Below are 17,597 nucleotides of genomic sequence, written 5' to 3' on the forward strand. Positions count from 1 at the left end.
TGGCAACCTCGTGCCAGGACGAAGAACGATTAAGGCTTGAAATGATTCAAATTCATTAATGAATAATAATAATAATAATAATAATAATAATAATAATAATCAAGGTCCGCGTCACTTTCCATTCTCAACCAGACTTAACGTCTGAGAAAGTAAAGAAATAATAATAATAATCAGCACATCCAAATTATTAAGGTAGAACTGTAAATTTTAAATTAAAAATTTGTTTGACAATATTACAAATATCCTTGACAATCGAGTAAACAACAGAACATCAAGAAGTAGTGTGTAGCTGACTGCACACTGAAAGCCAAATGCTAAAAAGGGGAACAGTTTGCCAATAAATATATTTAATGTAAACAGCAAAGGCCATGTCACAGAAGAATACTAAGTCTATGAAATGAGGATTGGTGGTCATTACTTCTACGGGTGACAACTGTATTCAACAGGTTTCCAGCAGCTAGCGGTATTAACAGCAGTTGTTTGGGACCTACAACTATATGGCCTCTCCAACAGCAGCAATGTAACTTTCACATCATCATCATCATCATCATCATCATCATCATCATCATCATCATGCAACATGCTGCTTAACCAGGTTTGATGAGCTTCATTGAAGGCAAGTTGACTTTTAAAAAATGTTTTGGTTATAGTGAATGTCAGTGTAGTTCAAGTTTGTTTGACAAAAAAGTTTCTGATGAAGTCACCCACACTTTCACACTTGTTGATTGGAGAAAAAGGGGCTAAAGGGGGGGCGTGGAGGGGCTAAGGGGCGTGGAGGGGCTAAGGGGCGTGGAGGGGCTCAGGGGCGTGGAGGGGCTCAGGGGCGTGGAGGGGGGGTGAGTGTTCCGGGGGGGGCGTGAGTGTTCCGGGGGGGGGGGGGGGGGTGAGTGTTCCGGGGGGGGTGAGTGTTCAGGGGGGGTGAGTGTTCCGGGGGGGGGGGGGCTGAGTGTCCGGGGGGGGGGGGCTGAGTGTCCCGGGGGGGGGGGGGGGCGGGGCTGAGTGTTCTGGGGGGGGCTGAGTGTCCCGGGGGGGGGGGCTGAGTGTCCCGGGGGGGGGGGGGGGGGCTGAGTGTCCCGGGGGGGGGCTGAGTGTCCCGGGGGGGTGAGTGTTGCGGGGGGGGGGGGGTGAGTGTGTTGGGGGGGGAGGTGAGTGTTCCGGGGGTGGGGGTGTGTGAGTGTTCCGGGGGGGTGGGGTGTGAGTGTTCCGGGGGGGGGAGTGTTCCGGGGGGGGGGAGTGTTCCGGGGGGAGGAGTCAGTTAATGGGGGGGAGGAGTCAGTTAATGGGGGGAGGAGTCAGTTAATGGGGGGGAGGAGTCAGTTAATGGGGGGGAGGAGTCAGTTAATGGGGGGGAGGAGTCAGTTAATGGGGGGGAGGAGTCAGTTAATGGGGGGGAGGAGTCAGTTAATGGGGGGGAGGAGTCAGTTAATGGGGGGGAGGAGTCAGTTAATGGGGGGAGGAGTCGGTTAATGGGGGGGAGGAGTCGGTTAATGGGGGGGAGGAGTCGGTTAATGGGGGGTAGGAGTCGGTTAATGGGGGGGAGGAGTCGGTTAATGGGGGGGAGGAGTCGGTTAATGGGGGGGAGGAGTCGGTTAATGGGGGGGAGGAGTCGGTTAATGGGGGGGAGGAGTCGGTTAATGGGGGGGAGGAGTCGGTTAATGGGGGGAGGAGTCGGTTAATGGGGGGAGGAGTCGGTTAATGGGGGGGGAGGAGTCGGTTAATGGGGGGGGAGGAGTCGGTTAATGGGGGGGGAGGAGTCGGTTAATGGGGGGGGGGGAGTCGGTTAATGGGGGGGGGAGGAGTCGGTTAATGGGGGGGGAGGAGTCGGTTAATGGGGGGGAGGAGTCGGTTAATGGGGGGGAGGAGTCGGTTAATGGGGGGGAGGAGTCGGTTAATGGGGGGGGGAGGAGTCGGTTAATGGGGGGGGAGGAATCGGTTAATGGGGGGGGAGGAGTCGGTTAATGGGGGGGGAGGAGTCGGTTAATGGGGGGGAGGAGTCGGTTAATGGGGGGGAGGAGTCGGTTAATGGGGGGGAGGAGTCGGTTAATGGGGGGAGGGGTCAGTTAATGGGGGGGAGGAGTCAGTTAATGGGGGGGAGGAGTCAGTTAATGGGGGGGAGGAGTCAGTTAATGGGGGGGAGGAGTCAGTTAATGGGGGGGAGGAGTCAGTTAATGGGGGGGGAGGAGTCAGTTAATGGGGGGGAGGAGTCAGTTAGGGTGGGGAGGAGTCAGTTAGGGGGGGAGGAGTCAGTCAGGGGGGGGAGGAGTCAGTCAGGGGGGGAGGAGTCAGTCAGGGGGGGAGGAGTCAGTCAGGGGGGGAGGAGTCAGTCAGGGGGGAGGAGTCAGTCAGGGGGGGAGGAGTCAGTCAGGGGGGGGAAGATTCAGTCAGGGGGGGAGGAGTCAGTTAGGGGGGGAGGAGTCAGTTAGGGGGGGAGGAGTCAGTTAGGGGGGGAGGAGTCAGTTAGGGGGTAGGAGTCAGTTAGGGGGGAAGGAGTCAGTTAGGGGGGGAGGAGTCAGTTAGGGGGGGAGGAGTCAGTTAGGGGGGGAGGAGTCAGTTAGGGGGGGAGGAGTCAGTTAGGGGGGGAGGAGTCAGTTAGGGGGGGAGGAGTCAGTTAGGGGGGGAGGAGTCAGTTAGGGGGGGAGGAGTCAGTTAGGGGGGGAGGAGTCAGTTAGGGGGGGAGGAGTCAGTTAGGGGGGGATGGGTCAGTTGGGGGGGAGGGGTCAGTTAGGGGGGAGGGGTCAGTTAGGGGGGGGAGGGGTCAGTTAGGGGGGGAGGGGTCAGTTAGGGGGGGAGGAGTCAGTTAGGGGGGGAGGAGTCAGTTAGGGGGGGAGGAGTCAGTTAGGGGGGGAGGAGTCAGTTAGGGGGGAGGAGTCAGTTAGGGGGGAGGAGTCAGTTAGGGGGGGAGGAGTCAGTTAGGGGGGAGGAGTCAGTTAGGGGGGAGGAGTCAGTTAAGGGGGGAGGAGTCAGTTAAGGGGGGAGGAGTCAGTTAAGGGGGGAGGAGTTAAGGGGGGAGGAGTTAAGGGGGGAGGAGTTAAGGGGGGAGGAGTTAAGGGGGGAGGAGTTAAGGGGGGAGGAGTTAAGGGGGGAGGAGTTAAGGGGGGAGGAGTTAAGGGGGGAGGAGTTAAGGGGGGAGGAGTTAAGGGGGGAGGAGTTAAGGGGGGAGGAGTTAAGGGGGGAGGAGTTAAGGGGGGAGGAGTTAAGGGGGGAGGAGTTAAGGGGGGAGGAGTTAAGGGGGGAGGAGTTAAGGGGGGAGGAGTTAAGGGGGGAGGAGTTAAGGGGGGAGGAGTTAAGGGGGGAGGAGTTAAGGGGGGAGGAGTTAAGGGGGGAGGAGTTAAGGGGGAGGAGTTAAGGGGGAGGAGTTAAGGGGGGAGGAGTTAAGGGGGGAGGAGTTACGGGGGGAGGAGTTAAGGGGGGAGGAGTTAAGGGGGGAGGAGTTAAGGGGGTCGGGGGTCAGGGGGGAGGGGGTAAGGGGTATTTGATTTCAATGGCTGCTTCACTGCCCATGCCATCTGGATCCTTTCCTCCAGCACCACCTATTCTGAATTGTTCAGATGGGAGTTAACCTTACAACACAGCCTCTTCTCCCATAATTATCCTGACCTGAACCTACGGTAACATACGATCACCACACCCTGCTCCCAACAATTTCCAGCCCTTTGTCCTACCATATATTCCCCATTGTCATCTCTCATTCAGTTTATTTGCAACCGAGTCAACGCATCCATCCATCTCTTCCCATTCCTCTCCTTTTTTCCCCACCTCCCAGCTCCACAACCACCTGATGCTGCACTTGCTAGCAGTCCCTGCACAATCCACCAGGTAACATTCGAGTCTCTCTCTCTCTCTCTCTCTCTCTCCCCACCCGTACACTACTATCCCTTCCTCACTCCCCCCCCCCCAGATTTCTGCTTTCATCCCACATGCTGCTGTATTACAGCCTGAAATGCTGGAGTTGGTAGTCGTGTGTGTGTGTGGGGGAGGGGGGGGGGTTTGGAAATGGTGCTTGTGTATGAGTGTTACCGACAAATGCTGTAGTTGACAGCTATATGAGAGTGTCTTAATTGTGCCTGTTTGCAACTTGACGTGTCTTTTTTCATGGAAAGTAGTAGTCCGCCTTTTTCTACATTGATGATATTCCTACATGGAGTTTCCATTGTTTAATTTTTCCCAAATAGCTTTCTTCCATGCTACAACTCTGAAGTTTTCCTTTTGTTATTATTCTCTACAGGATTACTCTTCTGTGTCTATTCTCTCTCTTCTTTCCTGTATTCACAACCTTCCAAACTGAATCTGCTTCTGAACTTCACTGCATCAACAACCATCCACGCGCAACACAGGCTTCGTGACCACGTAGTTTATTCGTGTGTTATCAAATGCCCCAGATTACTTCCTCTGATAGTTACAATTACATTACATTTATTTGTATTGATCCTAATTCATCCTTCATCCTGATGTTCTTCAGCCTTTTGTTTTCCACACCTGCCTGTGCCACAAACTTTTGATTCTTGACCTAACCCCCTCTCTCGTTGCTTATCGCAACACAGACACACTCCCATATGTCACTCCTCCTTTTCACCCACATTTCTGTACAATTTTAACGTATTTGTGTTCATCTTTAAGTGGTTTCTTGTGGTTCCATGTATTTTTACTATCTGTGTCTTTTTGCTTAACTGCGTGTTTCCTGCATATCTTTAAGTATTGTTATTTATCTTTATGCGTCTTTTTGCTTATTCATCTCCTCTCACAACCATCAACAGCTATATTGCCGATTTTTGTATCGTTCCCATTCCTTTACACTTTTCATGCCACAATGGTTCTGTGCTCCACCTTTCTGCACCAGTTCAGAAAATATCTCTTTTCCTGGCTAAAACCCTGTCTCACATTCTGTTTCTCAAATGCTGCCTAAACCTAAGAATCCACCCAAATGGCCTAACTGTAATGATACCTTTCTCTGGATCCCATCCCTCCTTTCACTATGACCTGTGACCTAGACCTTTCAGATTCTGCCAATCCCTGGCTCTCACAAATCTGGTACTGCAAAAACACATCTCCATGGCACAGGTATCCCAGAACCACCTCTGCTTCCTCTGCAAGATACTGCAATCCCTACTCCATACATCACGTCTCCAAAATTAAATCCCTTCTTCTCCAGCACCCGAAGGAGGATTCCAGACACCACTTTCATAAGTTATGCATCCTGCTGACACCCTACTGCCACTTAGGGGCACCACTATCCAACTCCTATTTTACCCACAGTGTTCCTCCATGTCTACCCCTCAAAGCAGCGAAACCCTGCCTACCTTTTTCAACTTGCCACATCCCACAAAACTCCCAATCAACCCTTCACCAAATTGAAATCCAGAGACAAAAGATTCCTGTAAGACTGTTGTTTACCTTTCCACTAAAACCCTTAGTTCCACAAAAGTTTCAGTCCTATCTAAAGGCCTCACCTTTAGCCCTACACCCGAACCGTCAAAGACCTACTTTCCTTCTCTTGATCCCTGCAATGGAAGCACTTCTTTGCTGCAAATCCCTCCAACCAAAATCACCCTAATTCTAACACTGAACCCTGCCTCTTCCAGTTCATACCACCATCCGACCATGATCCTCCTCCTAACAACCCACTGGTCACCTTCCAGGAATTCCTTACCTTCAACTTAGCCTAACCATCCTTTCCCAGGTCCCTTTCTCAGAACACAAACCTTTCAGTAGAAGAAAGAACAGCCATACCCAACCTCAAAATTAATCCTGACCTACTCATCCTACCTCAGACAACAGATCCACCACTATTGTTCGGAATCTCAGTGACTACCTGGTAGAAGGACCTGGAAGTCCAACACAGACTCTAAGCCCTGCTTAAACCCTTAGGCCCATCCCAAAACATCTCCTCTGAATCTATTTTCCTCCTCACCCCTATGACACCCTACACACCCACCTTCTACATGCTCCCCAAAATCCACAAGCCCAACAATCCTGGACATCCTGTTATGGCTGGTTATTGTGCCCCACTGAAAGAATTTTGGGGCTCACTTACCAACACCTCTCACTAACTGCCCGTAATCTAGCCTTCCACGTCAAAGATACCTATCACTTCCTTCATCGAATCTCCACCATCCCCCATCCCTTTACCTCCTGGATCCCTACTCGTCATTGTTGACGCCACCTTCCTATCCACCAACACCCCTCATGCCCATAGTCTTGCTCCTATTAAACACTACCTTTCCCGATATTCTTCAGACTCCAAACCCACTACCTCATTCCTCATACACCTTACTAACTTTATGCTAACCCACAACTATTTTTCCTTTGAAGGGAAGGTATATAAACAAATCTGCAGCACAGCTATGGGCACCTACCTGCATGGCACCCTCCTATGTCAACCTTTTTATGGGCCATGTAGAGGAGACATTCCTAGCCTCCCAAAACACCAAACCCCCCATTCTGGTCCAGGTTCATTGATGATATCACCATGGTCTGGACTCAGGGCCAAGACACCCTATCTTCGTTCCTTCACAACCTCAAAAACTTCTCTCTCCTCCGCTTCACATGGCCCTCATCAACCCAGTATGCCACCTTCCTAGATGTTAACCATTTCCCCCCTGATGACTCCACACACCTCTGTCCACATTAAGCCCACCAACCACTAACATTACCTGCATTATGTCAGCTGTCATCTCTTTCACACAAAAATATCCCTTTCACATAGTCTGACTACCCAGGGCCAGCATATCTGCTGTGACAAAAAATCCGCTGCTCAGTGTGCTGAGGGTCTCACCAAGGCCTTCAAAGACAGACCCTATATCCTAGACATAGACTGCAAACAGATTTCCCATGTCATTTCCCCTCACACCCTCAATTCTGCCACCAACCGCAAGAACTAGCCACACAAAGGAGCATTCCCTTTAGCACCCAGCACAGCCCTGGACAAGAACAACTGAACCACATCCTTTTCCAGGCCTTGACTCCCATCATCGTGCCCTGAAATGAGGGGGACCCCACCCGAGATACTTCCTACCCCTCCTAAAGTGGTGTTCCGTTGCTCACCCAGCCTCCACAACATCCTAGTTGCTCCCTACGCCATTCAGAATCTCAACCCCTTGCCACAAGGATCATATCCCTGTGGAAGACCCAGTTGCAAAATCCGCCCAGACCACTCAACCAGCACTTCCTGTTCATCTAAAAACAGGTTTATCCTACCCCACTAGGGACATGTCACCTCTGAAAGTAGCCATGTCATTTACCAGCTCTGGTGAAATTGTCCAACAGTTTTTATATTGGTATGACAACCAATCAGCCGTCCACCAGGATGAACGGCCACCGCCACTGGCAAACTGTGCACACCATGCAGATGAATGTCACACACTTGAGATCAATGGCAGCTTCACTGCCTGTGCCATCAGCAACCTTCCCTCCACTACTTTCTTTTATGAACTGCACCAACTGAAGTTATCCCTACAACACATTCTCTGCTCCTGTAGTTATTTTGGCCCCAACCTTCAATAACATACTCTCCCCACACCCTCCACCAACAGTTTTCACCCCATCTCCCCTATAATCTGCTCACCATTTTCATCTCCCACCCTATTTATTTACAGCTCTCAGCCAACAAACCCACTTGCCTTTCCCCGCTCCTCTCCTTTTTCCCCTACCTCCCTGCCCCACAACCTCCTGGTGCTATACCTGTTGGCAGTCTAGTCCCTGCACACTCCACCAGACAGTGTTCATATCTCTCTCTCTCTCTCTGTCCACCTGTACACTACTATCCCTATCCCTTCCCCTTGACATGTCTTCCAATGAATTAGCGACACATATGATGTAGCTTCTTCATGTAATGTTAAAATTCTTGTGTACTCTTTGGTAAATCTGCTAGAAACTACCGAGGAGTGCTGCATGGATGGCAGAGTGTCCAAAATACGAAAGATGGAATATTCTCCGCACATAAACTAACTACTAGGTAAATAGCCAAGACAGAGAATGCTACGACAAACATGAAGAAAGAGATTATGCAAGGACATATCTATTTTTATGGGTACACACTTAGGAATGATGAGGAAAGTAAAAGATGATATAGAAACATAACAAGCGGCCCAAGTTTTGGAAGTTGTACTGGTGAAAGAGATTAAATTGGTGGCCACTATCATTATCACAAAAATAAAGGACAATGTCTGAAAATGTACAGCCATTCCACAACACATTAGCCTTGAATGTAGGAAAATTAAGCTGTGATAACAATAAAACATTTTAAGGAGTTTACCAGCAATGTTTCTTACACGATAAAGCCATACGCTTTGTGTGTGTGTGTGTGTGTGTGTGTGTGTGTGTGTGTGTGGGCGCGCGCGCGCACAATCGAGCGTGGAGGTGGGGGGTGCAACTTTTTTTTCCCATACTGTATGTGAAATGTCAGTCTGAAACATACAACAACCACATTAGTAGGTGTATGGCTTACAATAATGCAAATATTTCCAGTACTGATATACAAAGCAATAGTTCTTATATGCACACCTCTTTCACTGTGCCTGCTACAATTGTCTCTCCTTTGATATCCATACCACGTGGCTGGGAACCAAGTTTCACATCAGTTGGAAGATATGTTTTAGTTGCAATATCAACCTGCTTGATACTGTCATCAATTCCACAGGTGTAAAGAAAATTATCCACTGCTTTCATGCCATTAATTTGATTTCCATGTCCCTTTCCTTCAATTCTGTCATTCTCTCCTGAAACAATTTTAAAATAATGTTAAAACAGAATTTATAACAATTTATTTACTAGCCAATTTATTTATTAGCTAAATTGTTGTTTCTGTGAACATTTATGACTAATTAAAATTGTGGAGTCTGGAAGGTACACAGGAAAACAAGTTACAAGTCACAATTTCCAGTTGGTACTTCAGGTGTGCTAAACAGCACTACTGATAGCACACCAATTTCCATACTTTCATGTGCAGAATGAAGTATTTGTCTTTTACACAATTTTTACTTGTCACAAATGGCAATAATTTATTACAGTTTTCACACAGAATTACAGAACATAATTGAAAATAACATCACTAATTGAAAATATCACTAATTTAAAATAACATCACTAATTGAAAAGGTTGCAGTTGCAACAGACTATGTACAAAAGGGAGTTGTGTGAAATTTCGACTCAGTTAAGAGGGAGGAGATCCCCTGAGTCTTCAAAACTGCAAAATCCAGGAAAAAAAAAAAAGGGGCGGGTGGGGGGGGGGAGATTACCTCTGCCTGATAAATTCCTTGATTAACTAATGTGAGCAGGTTTCAGTCTCCTAAGCTGAATACATTCTCATTTCACAGAAGACACCAGGAGGTTGATGTGGTGGATTAATTATCCCACCCCAGGTAGACAGCCATTCTTTCTGATGACCCAAACCACAATATTCCACTTCTCTTTCATTTTTCAAAAGCAGGTAGCAGTTTTAAGTACAACGAGATAATCAGCAATTCAATTAATGGAGAGTTTTTATTTGTTTGTGTATCAGCAACCTGAAATAATTGCCATCTGTCACACCAATATTAGTGGTTTTATTATACGATTTGTGGGTGTGCAAGTTAAGTGTGTATCAAAGTGCTACTGTTCTTGAGTGAAGCACCATCTCAAGAAATATCTTTCTGTGGCCCTCAGGCTATCCTTCTGGATGCTAGAAGCTGTTTTACCACCTGAAAACACTGCCATTCCAGGATGAATTTGAATCACCACCAAAATAAGGGGGCACCATTTTTTTACCACCGAAATAAAGGTGCACATTTTTTTGTATTTGTATTTTCTTTGTTTGTGTCCATAGCAAAGTACGGTTCTTTATAACTTCACAGATATCAGGTGGTCGACTGTGATCTCCTGTGTCACGCTACAAAAACTCAAATATTGTTTTGGTACCAATTTCCTGAATCTGTTGGCTTTTTGTTTTTTTGTTTTTGTTTTTTTTTTTTATAGAAATTTGTATTCTAAATTGAAAATGAATCATATCATTGCACAGAAACATCAGACAAAAATATTAAAAGAGTTCAAGTAGGAATGAATCAAATTATAGAAATTACCAATACTGGGATTAGACACTTTGTTCCTAATAGAACATCTCTAATCTACATCATATTTCGCTTGAGTAACGAGTTCTTTATGACAAATTCTTTGCAATGGCACTAAATTGAAGATTTTTCAACACACTACTCAGTCAATAAACCAAAAAATAAAAAATAATGATATCATCATATTTTTTAAATTTTACTGCTTGCTCATGCGACCAGGCATGCTTATGCACCCTCTACTAACAATTGCTCCATTTTAGGATGCAAGAGCAGGAACAGCAGTTGACAACATAATGATGGACGATAGCCAACTATTTGATGTGTTGTTTTTCGTAACAATATATTGAGTATACTTTTATAACTTTTTAGATTTAGAAATAATTTTGCATTTTATTGTTTTCTGGATTTTTAGTTCTGATAATGAATCATAAGAGTCAAAACTAATAAGCTGTCGTGTCCATCACAGGCAAGTGAAACGTGAATAAAAAATTTTAAAGTTATAAATTATCCAACAGATGTGTCAGGCTTAGACAGAGAAGCCGTCCGTGCTGCAGATCATATTTGAGCAATGTCATAAGTTTCCATGGGATGAAAGAGAGGCTTTATTAAAAAATATAAATTACAAAAGCGATTTTCTCATCAAATTATTCCCCCACAAAAACAGTGCACATACTAGTACTGATGAATGTGTATTAAAATTGGTACTGCAGTACGAATAATTAAATTGAAAATAATAATGTTTATCAGTTACTTGTGTACTATATTTTTTAAATGATAGTAAAAAGTGAACACTTTTCTTGTAATCAGACTTGAAAAAACAAGACACACTTCAGTTATTCCCACTAATGTGATTCCTTTCATTACATACCCATGTCAATTGCAGCAAGGCCATCAACGGAAAGGTAAAGTTTGTTTTTATTTGTTTACATTACTATACAATCACATGGGAGAAAAGTTCAGTTTATGATACAATAAAAAGTATCCTCTGGCACACATTTTGTAGTGTTTCAAAGAATATAGATGTACATTTAGACCTGGGGCATCGGTTGTGAGTTACAACATTTCTGGTGAACACTGTTCACATAAATTTAAGCCTAAGGTTAAATATTTTAAGCAAACATTGGGTGTGTATGGAAAACAGGCCACAATTGTCCCTTTTCTATGAGCTACAATGTACTTCCTTTTCAAAATGACAAGTATTGCTACTTTTTCACAACATCTTTCAGTAGAAAACACGGTATTGCATTGTGACCAAGAGCCACGCCAATTAACATGTCCCAAGTAGCAGGAATAAATGAAACTTATTTACTCTCAATAATAGAATACAACAATACAGTCATTTGGACATTAATCAACACTACTTGGTCCCAGTTCACCGACATTCACTGATGTAGCACTAGGAGTGCGCCGACAAGGGCAACATTGATGCAGCCATATTGGTAGAGGATGTTCTAGGAGAGATGGCCTGGTAAGGCAGAAGCTCGTGGCCAGTTGGAGGTAGCATATATGCTGTAGACATGTGGGCAGATGGGCTTTGTTGGACAGGCCATGGGTGCAGCCAGCATGATCCAGGAGCAATGGGGAGTTGTACACCGACAGGTCACGGGTACAGCAGACATCGAGTCCAGCATGGATAATTATGATTAGACAAAAAGCGAAGACTCAAGACACTGTGGGAGCTCTAATTGAGGTACCATGGAGGATCAGCAGTGACTGGAGTGTCTCCCAATACCAACTGGCTCTGGTTGGCTGGGCAGTGTCCTTTATAACTGCCCAGCGGAAGAATACTTCCATGATGACAGGTGGGCATGTGATCTGCAGAAAAATTGGTGCCCACAAAGCACTGATTGTGGCTCCTCTCTCAGTAAAGCTGGTTCTACATGTTACCATATTTCTGCAGGAGATATAGTTGACAACAAACATGGTGTGCTGATGTCATTATCATACAGTTTATTGTGCATCTCTTGTGGTGGTGTTGCCAGTGGCCCAGAGAGGTGGCAGCCCACAGTACACATCTGAGTTGCGTTAATAGTGTATCCCAAGGGGATACTGTATGAGGAAAGTTACTACGTGTAGATTTTCCATACAAGGATTTCCCAGTATATCCACAGGGAAAGGTGAAACAGCAGAAATTCTGCACAAGAACTACTGATTGAGTTTACTAGTTTTGTTTACACCTTCAAAACAAAGAATTATCAAATTGCACTGGCATTTCAAACCCCTTACCAACACTTCATGCAGGACGAATATGGTATATTTTTCAAAGACTATCAACTGAATATGTTCAAACTTAGAATCTGAATGATTCATATAAATGCATCTTTGGTTCTGTAACAGTAACAGATGTAATACATGTTTGGAGAAAATAGGTGCCACATCATATTGAGCACAAAATCTATATTTAAATTTCCTTATCATTTCAGTCACACTCTAATTACATCCATATGCTAAAGGAACATCTAGCCATAAAGACCCAATTTCAGTGAGGAAGACAGTCCAGAAGTTATTTCAGGTATGCCACATCTTGCTCATGTCACCCATTGGTGATTAAATCCTGTAGAGCTACCAAACTAAAGGATGCTGATGATGACGTTTGGTTTGTGGGCACTCAACTGCGTGGTCATCAGTGCCCGTACGAAGTCCCATTTTTTTTTAATTTTTTTTTTTTTACACTCCAGTTTTTTCACGTAGTCCAATCTAGCCGCTGTCACAATGATGATGAAGATGATGACAATGATGATGAAAACACCACAAACACTCAGTCCCCAGGCAGAGAAAATACCCAACCCAGTTGAGAATCGAACCCGTGATCCCTTGGATCCAGCAGCAGCAACGCTATCCACTAGACTATGAACTGCGGACAAACTGCAAGGATGTTGACTGTTACATTTCAATCGCTGCTCCAAATAGTCCTAGACACTTTCTATGACATTAAAATTGGGTAATTTAACTGACCTTGTGTGATAGGTCCTAAGTGTTTAGCAAACCAGGAATGTATGCATGCAGTCCTGTAAACATAGCTGTTGTCATCTTGGAAGAGAGAAGTGTCCACAGCATACTTATCTTTAAGTTATAGAAGAAAGGGCAATACATGGTCACCGAGAACGTTGAACTAAATATTCTGGTTTATGCCCATGGTAACCTGAATAAGTGGGCTTAAGTTGTGGAACGAAAACCCTCCAAAACACCGCACAAACACCTCGGGACTAAAATGCACTGTACAAACACAGCATGGTAAACATATTATTAGGCCATCAGTGCATTCAGTGCTTTTCATCATTTGAAAAGCAGCAGAACTGTGACTCATCAAATCATATTACATGCCTGCAGTATGCTGCTGTCCAATTTCTGTGTTGTTTAACCCACCAAGCTTTTTGTTCCACTGAGAAATGGCTTTTTGTCGGGCAAGCAGCTCAAAATATCCCTTGCTTGCAGTTCCCTTCACTATTATGCTCAAAGAATGGTCGAGATAGACCTGAATTCAATGACAACAGCAACTCTTGTCAGGTTTGAAATGGGTTGTCACTGACAAGGTGGGTCACTCCCGTTTAGCTTAAGTTAGTTACGATCTTTTTACAGCTACTGTTCTTACGCCCTGTGTCATGGCTGCGAATGGTAAACCACTCTGTGTACATATGTTGGACAGTGTATGTTGATACACTAACAAACCTGGCAACTGCATTCACACTGGTGCATAGGCATGTCCAGAGACAACAGCTCCTTTCTGTCATTCTGTTACATCTCCTTGTTGACCCATCTTACTGAGCTGATTCCACACACTGCCATGACTTAAGTCAGCAGTGAAAGGTCACATAATCACCTGGTACCAGTTCTACACCACTCCAATGTAACCAGTACGCTCTTTCAAAGGGGTGACCAATAATTTGTTTTTGAACTTATAAGAACAGGCCACTGACGAATTTGGAGAGGACATGGTGAATCGAGTTGAGATGCTTGCTTGGCTATTAAATCATACAATTTCTGTTTGTGCACATTCCTCTGTATTTCTTTCCTATCTAAGCTGACTGGATAATGTATCACGAATCTCTGCCCAGTTTTTCTTGGCAGATAAATGGGTCATGTGCAGCAGGATAAGCTTATGATGATTTTGTCATTTCAAATGTATTACATGAACAGGGAACTTGTCTCAGAAGCTGTATGTCTGAATTTGTGGTTGGCTAAGTATCTTATTAATTATGCCAAACATGAACAACAAGTGTGAATTCATCACCTTGACAACAATGGAAGAATGGGATCTAGCACTTAGTTACTGAGCTCTATAGAGTTAATTATATGATGTGTTCTCTGTACTGATTGATTACTGACAGGGATATAACACATTAAACTTACCCTTATGATAACAAGGTAAATTTTGAATGTAACAATGCTACATAAACAATAAAATATTTCTTACTTTTTCTGCTGAAGCCTGTCATTTATATTACAAAAATCATCAAAAATGGATAATCATACTGCGTCGATTGACACCGAGTGATTCAGAAAATGTGTCAAACGAATAAAGCACCGAAATGCTTGTGCATGCTAACATTTTAATTAGACATAACTTATGAACAAGTATCTAAATACACAAATATTTGTGGACTGTACTTTAAGTTGTGTTTCTGATACATGTTTTAGATAATTAAAATTTTATCATACTATGATGGTATAAGCCTCAACAGCAAGAAGCTGAAACATACATAAAAGGAACAGTAGCATTATGTTCGTGCACTTTGATTGATATTGAAGTACTCCACTGGAGCTTATGACATTTTCGTAAATTTTTACTTTTGAGAGAGACTTGATAAGTATCCATTTCCTACAATATGTAGCCAAATACTAAAGTTCAAAACATTTTTGCAATTACAGCTTCACTGTATTAGTTAGTTTTTATTCTTAATAATTTTAAATTTCCTACCTTTCTTTAAAAGTTATTATTAGATGTACATGTAAGTGTACGTACAATGATTCATATAATAGTATCTCTCATCTACAAATCATTCACAGTAATTTTATTTCATTGTCAGAGCAATTACTTTCACACATGGAGTACATACTCTTGTGTTCTCCCTCTCTCCTCAACTATTCTCTCAGGAAATTATGATTTTGTTTACAATAAAAACATACTTTTACATCATTGTTTGTTCTAATTAGCTTGTAAATGACTGTTCTACTGTTTGAAGAAATCATGATGCCTGCAATGATCTGAAATTTCAATCTGACACCTCAAAAACTGTACCCAACCGGTACCAATCAAACAATCCTCATTGCGTTCAGCTTGGCTTCACTGAAATGCTGAATGATTTCTGAACTATGCAATTACCCAAGCAACTATGAATATAAATCTGGTAACTGTTTACAACTGAAAAGGGCTCTCTACATCTGATTTTACACTATGAGTGAGAATTTAAGGGAGAGTGTAGGGAATGTGGTGGGAGCAATGACCGGGCACCTTGACCCTCAGAATCAGTTGGCTGAGTAGTGCAATTGGACATGAAAAATATTTAGGAGTGTATATTATATAAATTTTGTCATGACGAATATCCCTGAAACTGTTTAGTTTGGAATGTTTATTTCTGTCTTTAGTTAAATAAAGAGCTGGATATATGCTTGCTGGTCCATTTCTATTAAGTCTTTCATCTGAAGACTAGCAATTTATTGGAAACCTTAAAAATTGACTCATCAGCGAAATGCACTCTGGGTTGTAACTTGCAAGTGTGTAGCAATTGCAAAAACAAACTAGTTAATCAAGTCAGAAGATTTGGCTTCTTTACTAACAGGACATAGTTTGTTAATATTTCTACATGTTAAATTACGAAGTCACAGCAACAAAGGTCCTCTTCTAAATGAACTATTGTATAACTCCAACCAATATGCAGTGGTATATCCTAACATGTGTGTCACGCTGTTCCTTCTTTAGTTCAAGAAATCCATCAAATCTACTGGTCAACTTACAAAAATATTCAAATTTATCTCCCATAACGTTTTCCTTCTCTTTCAACCTGGATGTTTAACTTCCACATTTTCTGAATGTGACAAAATCATGCAACCAATGCTGTCTAAATGCTCTTCCCACACACCCCGTACTTTCATCGACACCTTTCCAGTAATGCAACAGGGAAAGTTTCTTAGCAAAATATCCTTCATTACTACAGTCAACCTGTCCCCATACTCTACTACCTCCTGGTCTCCACCTGTCTCCTCCCTTCCCCCTCTTCTTCCCATATTTCAACCCCTTGCTTCTGCACCAGCTGAAATCTATGCAAGCACCCATTTCTTTACATGAGCTTTATAAGGAAAAGTGTTGCCTCAGAAATGGTTCTTGACAATAAGGTATGTAAGGAAGTGTTGTGAACAAATAAATTAAATGGTAAACACAGCAGTAAATCTAAGCATCCTAAACATTTATAACTCCTTCACTTCCTACTTAATTGAAAACAAAACTACATATAAAACAGCAATCTACTTTAATCCTGCCCCCTCCCCTCCCCTTCTTTTTATGTGATGTGAAATCACATGTGAAATAGGTAGCCCCTCTCAAAACACAGGAGATGTAACACAATGAGAACTTGTACTGTGAAGCTACATTAATGCTGCACATGAGTTACTGAGTGTTGCAATATTTCCTGTTAGTAACATATAGTGGAACCATGCTCAGTCAAGCAAAAATAAAAAATAACAGTGACTGAAGATGATTTGTCTTCTTTACTGGCTTAATGTAAGAACCTGTTTTCCAGGAGGAGAAAACTTGTCTAATATTTAAAATGAAATGAAGGCCATATAATGTAACTACAGTGAAACCCCACTTTTGCACTTTTCAAGGGTCTTTAAAAAAAAAAAAAAGAAAGAAAGAAAGAAAGAAAGAGAGAGAGAGAGAGAGAGAGAGAGAGAGAGAGAGAGTAAAATGCGAGAAAATGTAAAATGAGAGAAATAATAATGTTTTAAGCTGTAAAAGTTATGTATAGGATACCCCCTTGCATTTTCACACTTTATGTGTGATATATGTACATAACAGGCTTCAAAAGACTTGTCACAGACTTGTTTATTATCTAATAAGGGTTTATTATCTAATAAAAATTGCTGATGTGATGAACTGATAACTGTCTGGGAAATAGGAACATTTGACTCAATTTCATACGTCATAATCTATGTCTTCAAAAGCCTGCAGCTGTCATTAGTTATTCAAATATTGAAATACTGCACTAGTTATGTACTTTTTTCATGCTTAGAATGGCATGTTTTGACAATTTTTTCCCGTTGTCAAGTGTAAATATGTTGATACGTATTTTGTGCTGCTCTGTGTCTCTCCTGTAGTCGTCTTTCTGAAGTTATCAGGTACTGTGCCTCATCAGCGATGTATAAAACTACACACACAGGCAAATTATCCCTCACATTGTTTGTGTAACATCGAAGAAAAAATGATATAAGTAAATACTGCACTTGACAACGAGAATAAATTCTCGAAACCCGTTTTGCTCATCATGAAACAATCATGTAACCAGTGCTGTGTTTATACTAAAAAGTAAAAGTATTTCAGCAACGCAAAAATGAATGTGG

The 17,597-nt window shown here is 43.3% G+C and overlaps 1 protein-coding gene across 1 annotated transcript in view; it reads right to left on the reverse strand.

The window, feature by feature from the left end:
* Nucleotides 1-17,597, reverse strand: part of LOC126195538 (actin-interacting protein 1) — a 177,767-nt gene that overhangs the window by 63,112 nt on the left and 97,058 nt on the right. Inside the window, exon 10 of the mRNA XM_049934165.1 lies at nucleotides 8,500-8,714. Within this exon, the coding sequence (XP_049790122.1) occupies nucleotides 8,500-8,714 (215 nt within the window). The remainder of the gene's footprint in view (nucleotides 1-8,499; nucleotides 8,715-17,597) is intronic.

This window comes from Schistocerca nitens, chromosome 1, assembly GCF_023898315.1.
Source record: "Schistocerca nitens isolate TAMUIC-IGC-003100 chromosome 1, iqSchNite1.1, whole genome shotgun sequence".
Lineage (NCBI taxonomy): Eukaryota > Metazoa > Arthropoda > Insecta > Orthoptera > Acrididae > Schistocerca > Schistocerca nitens.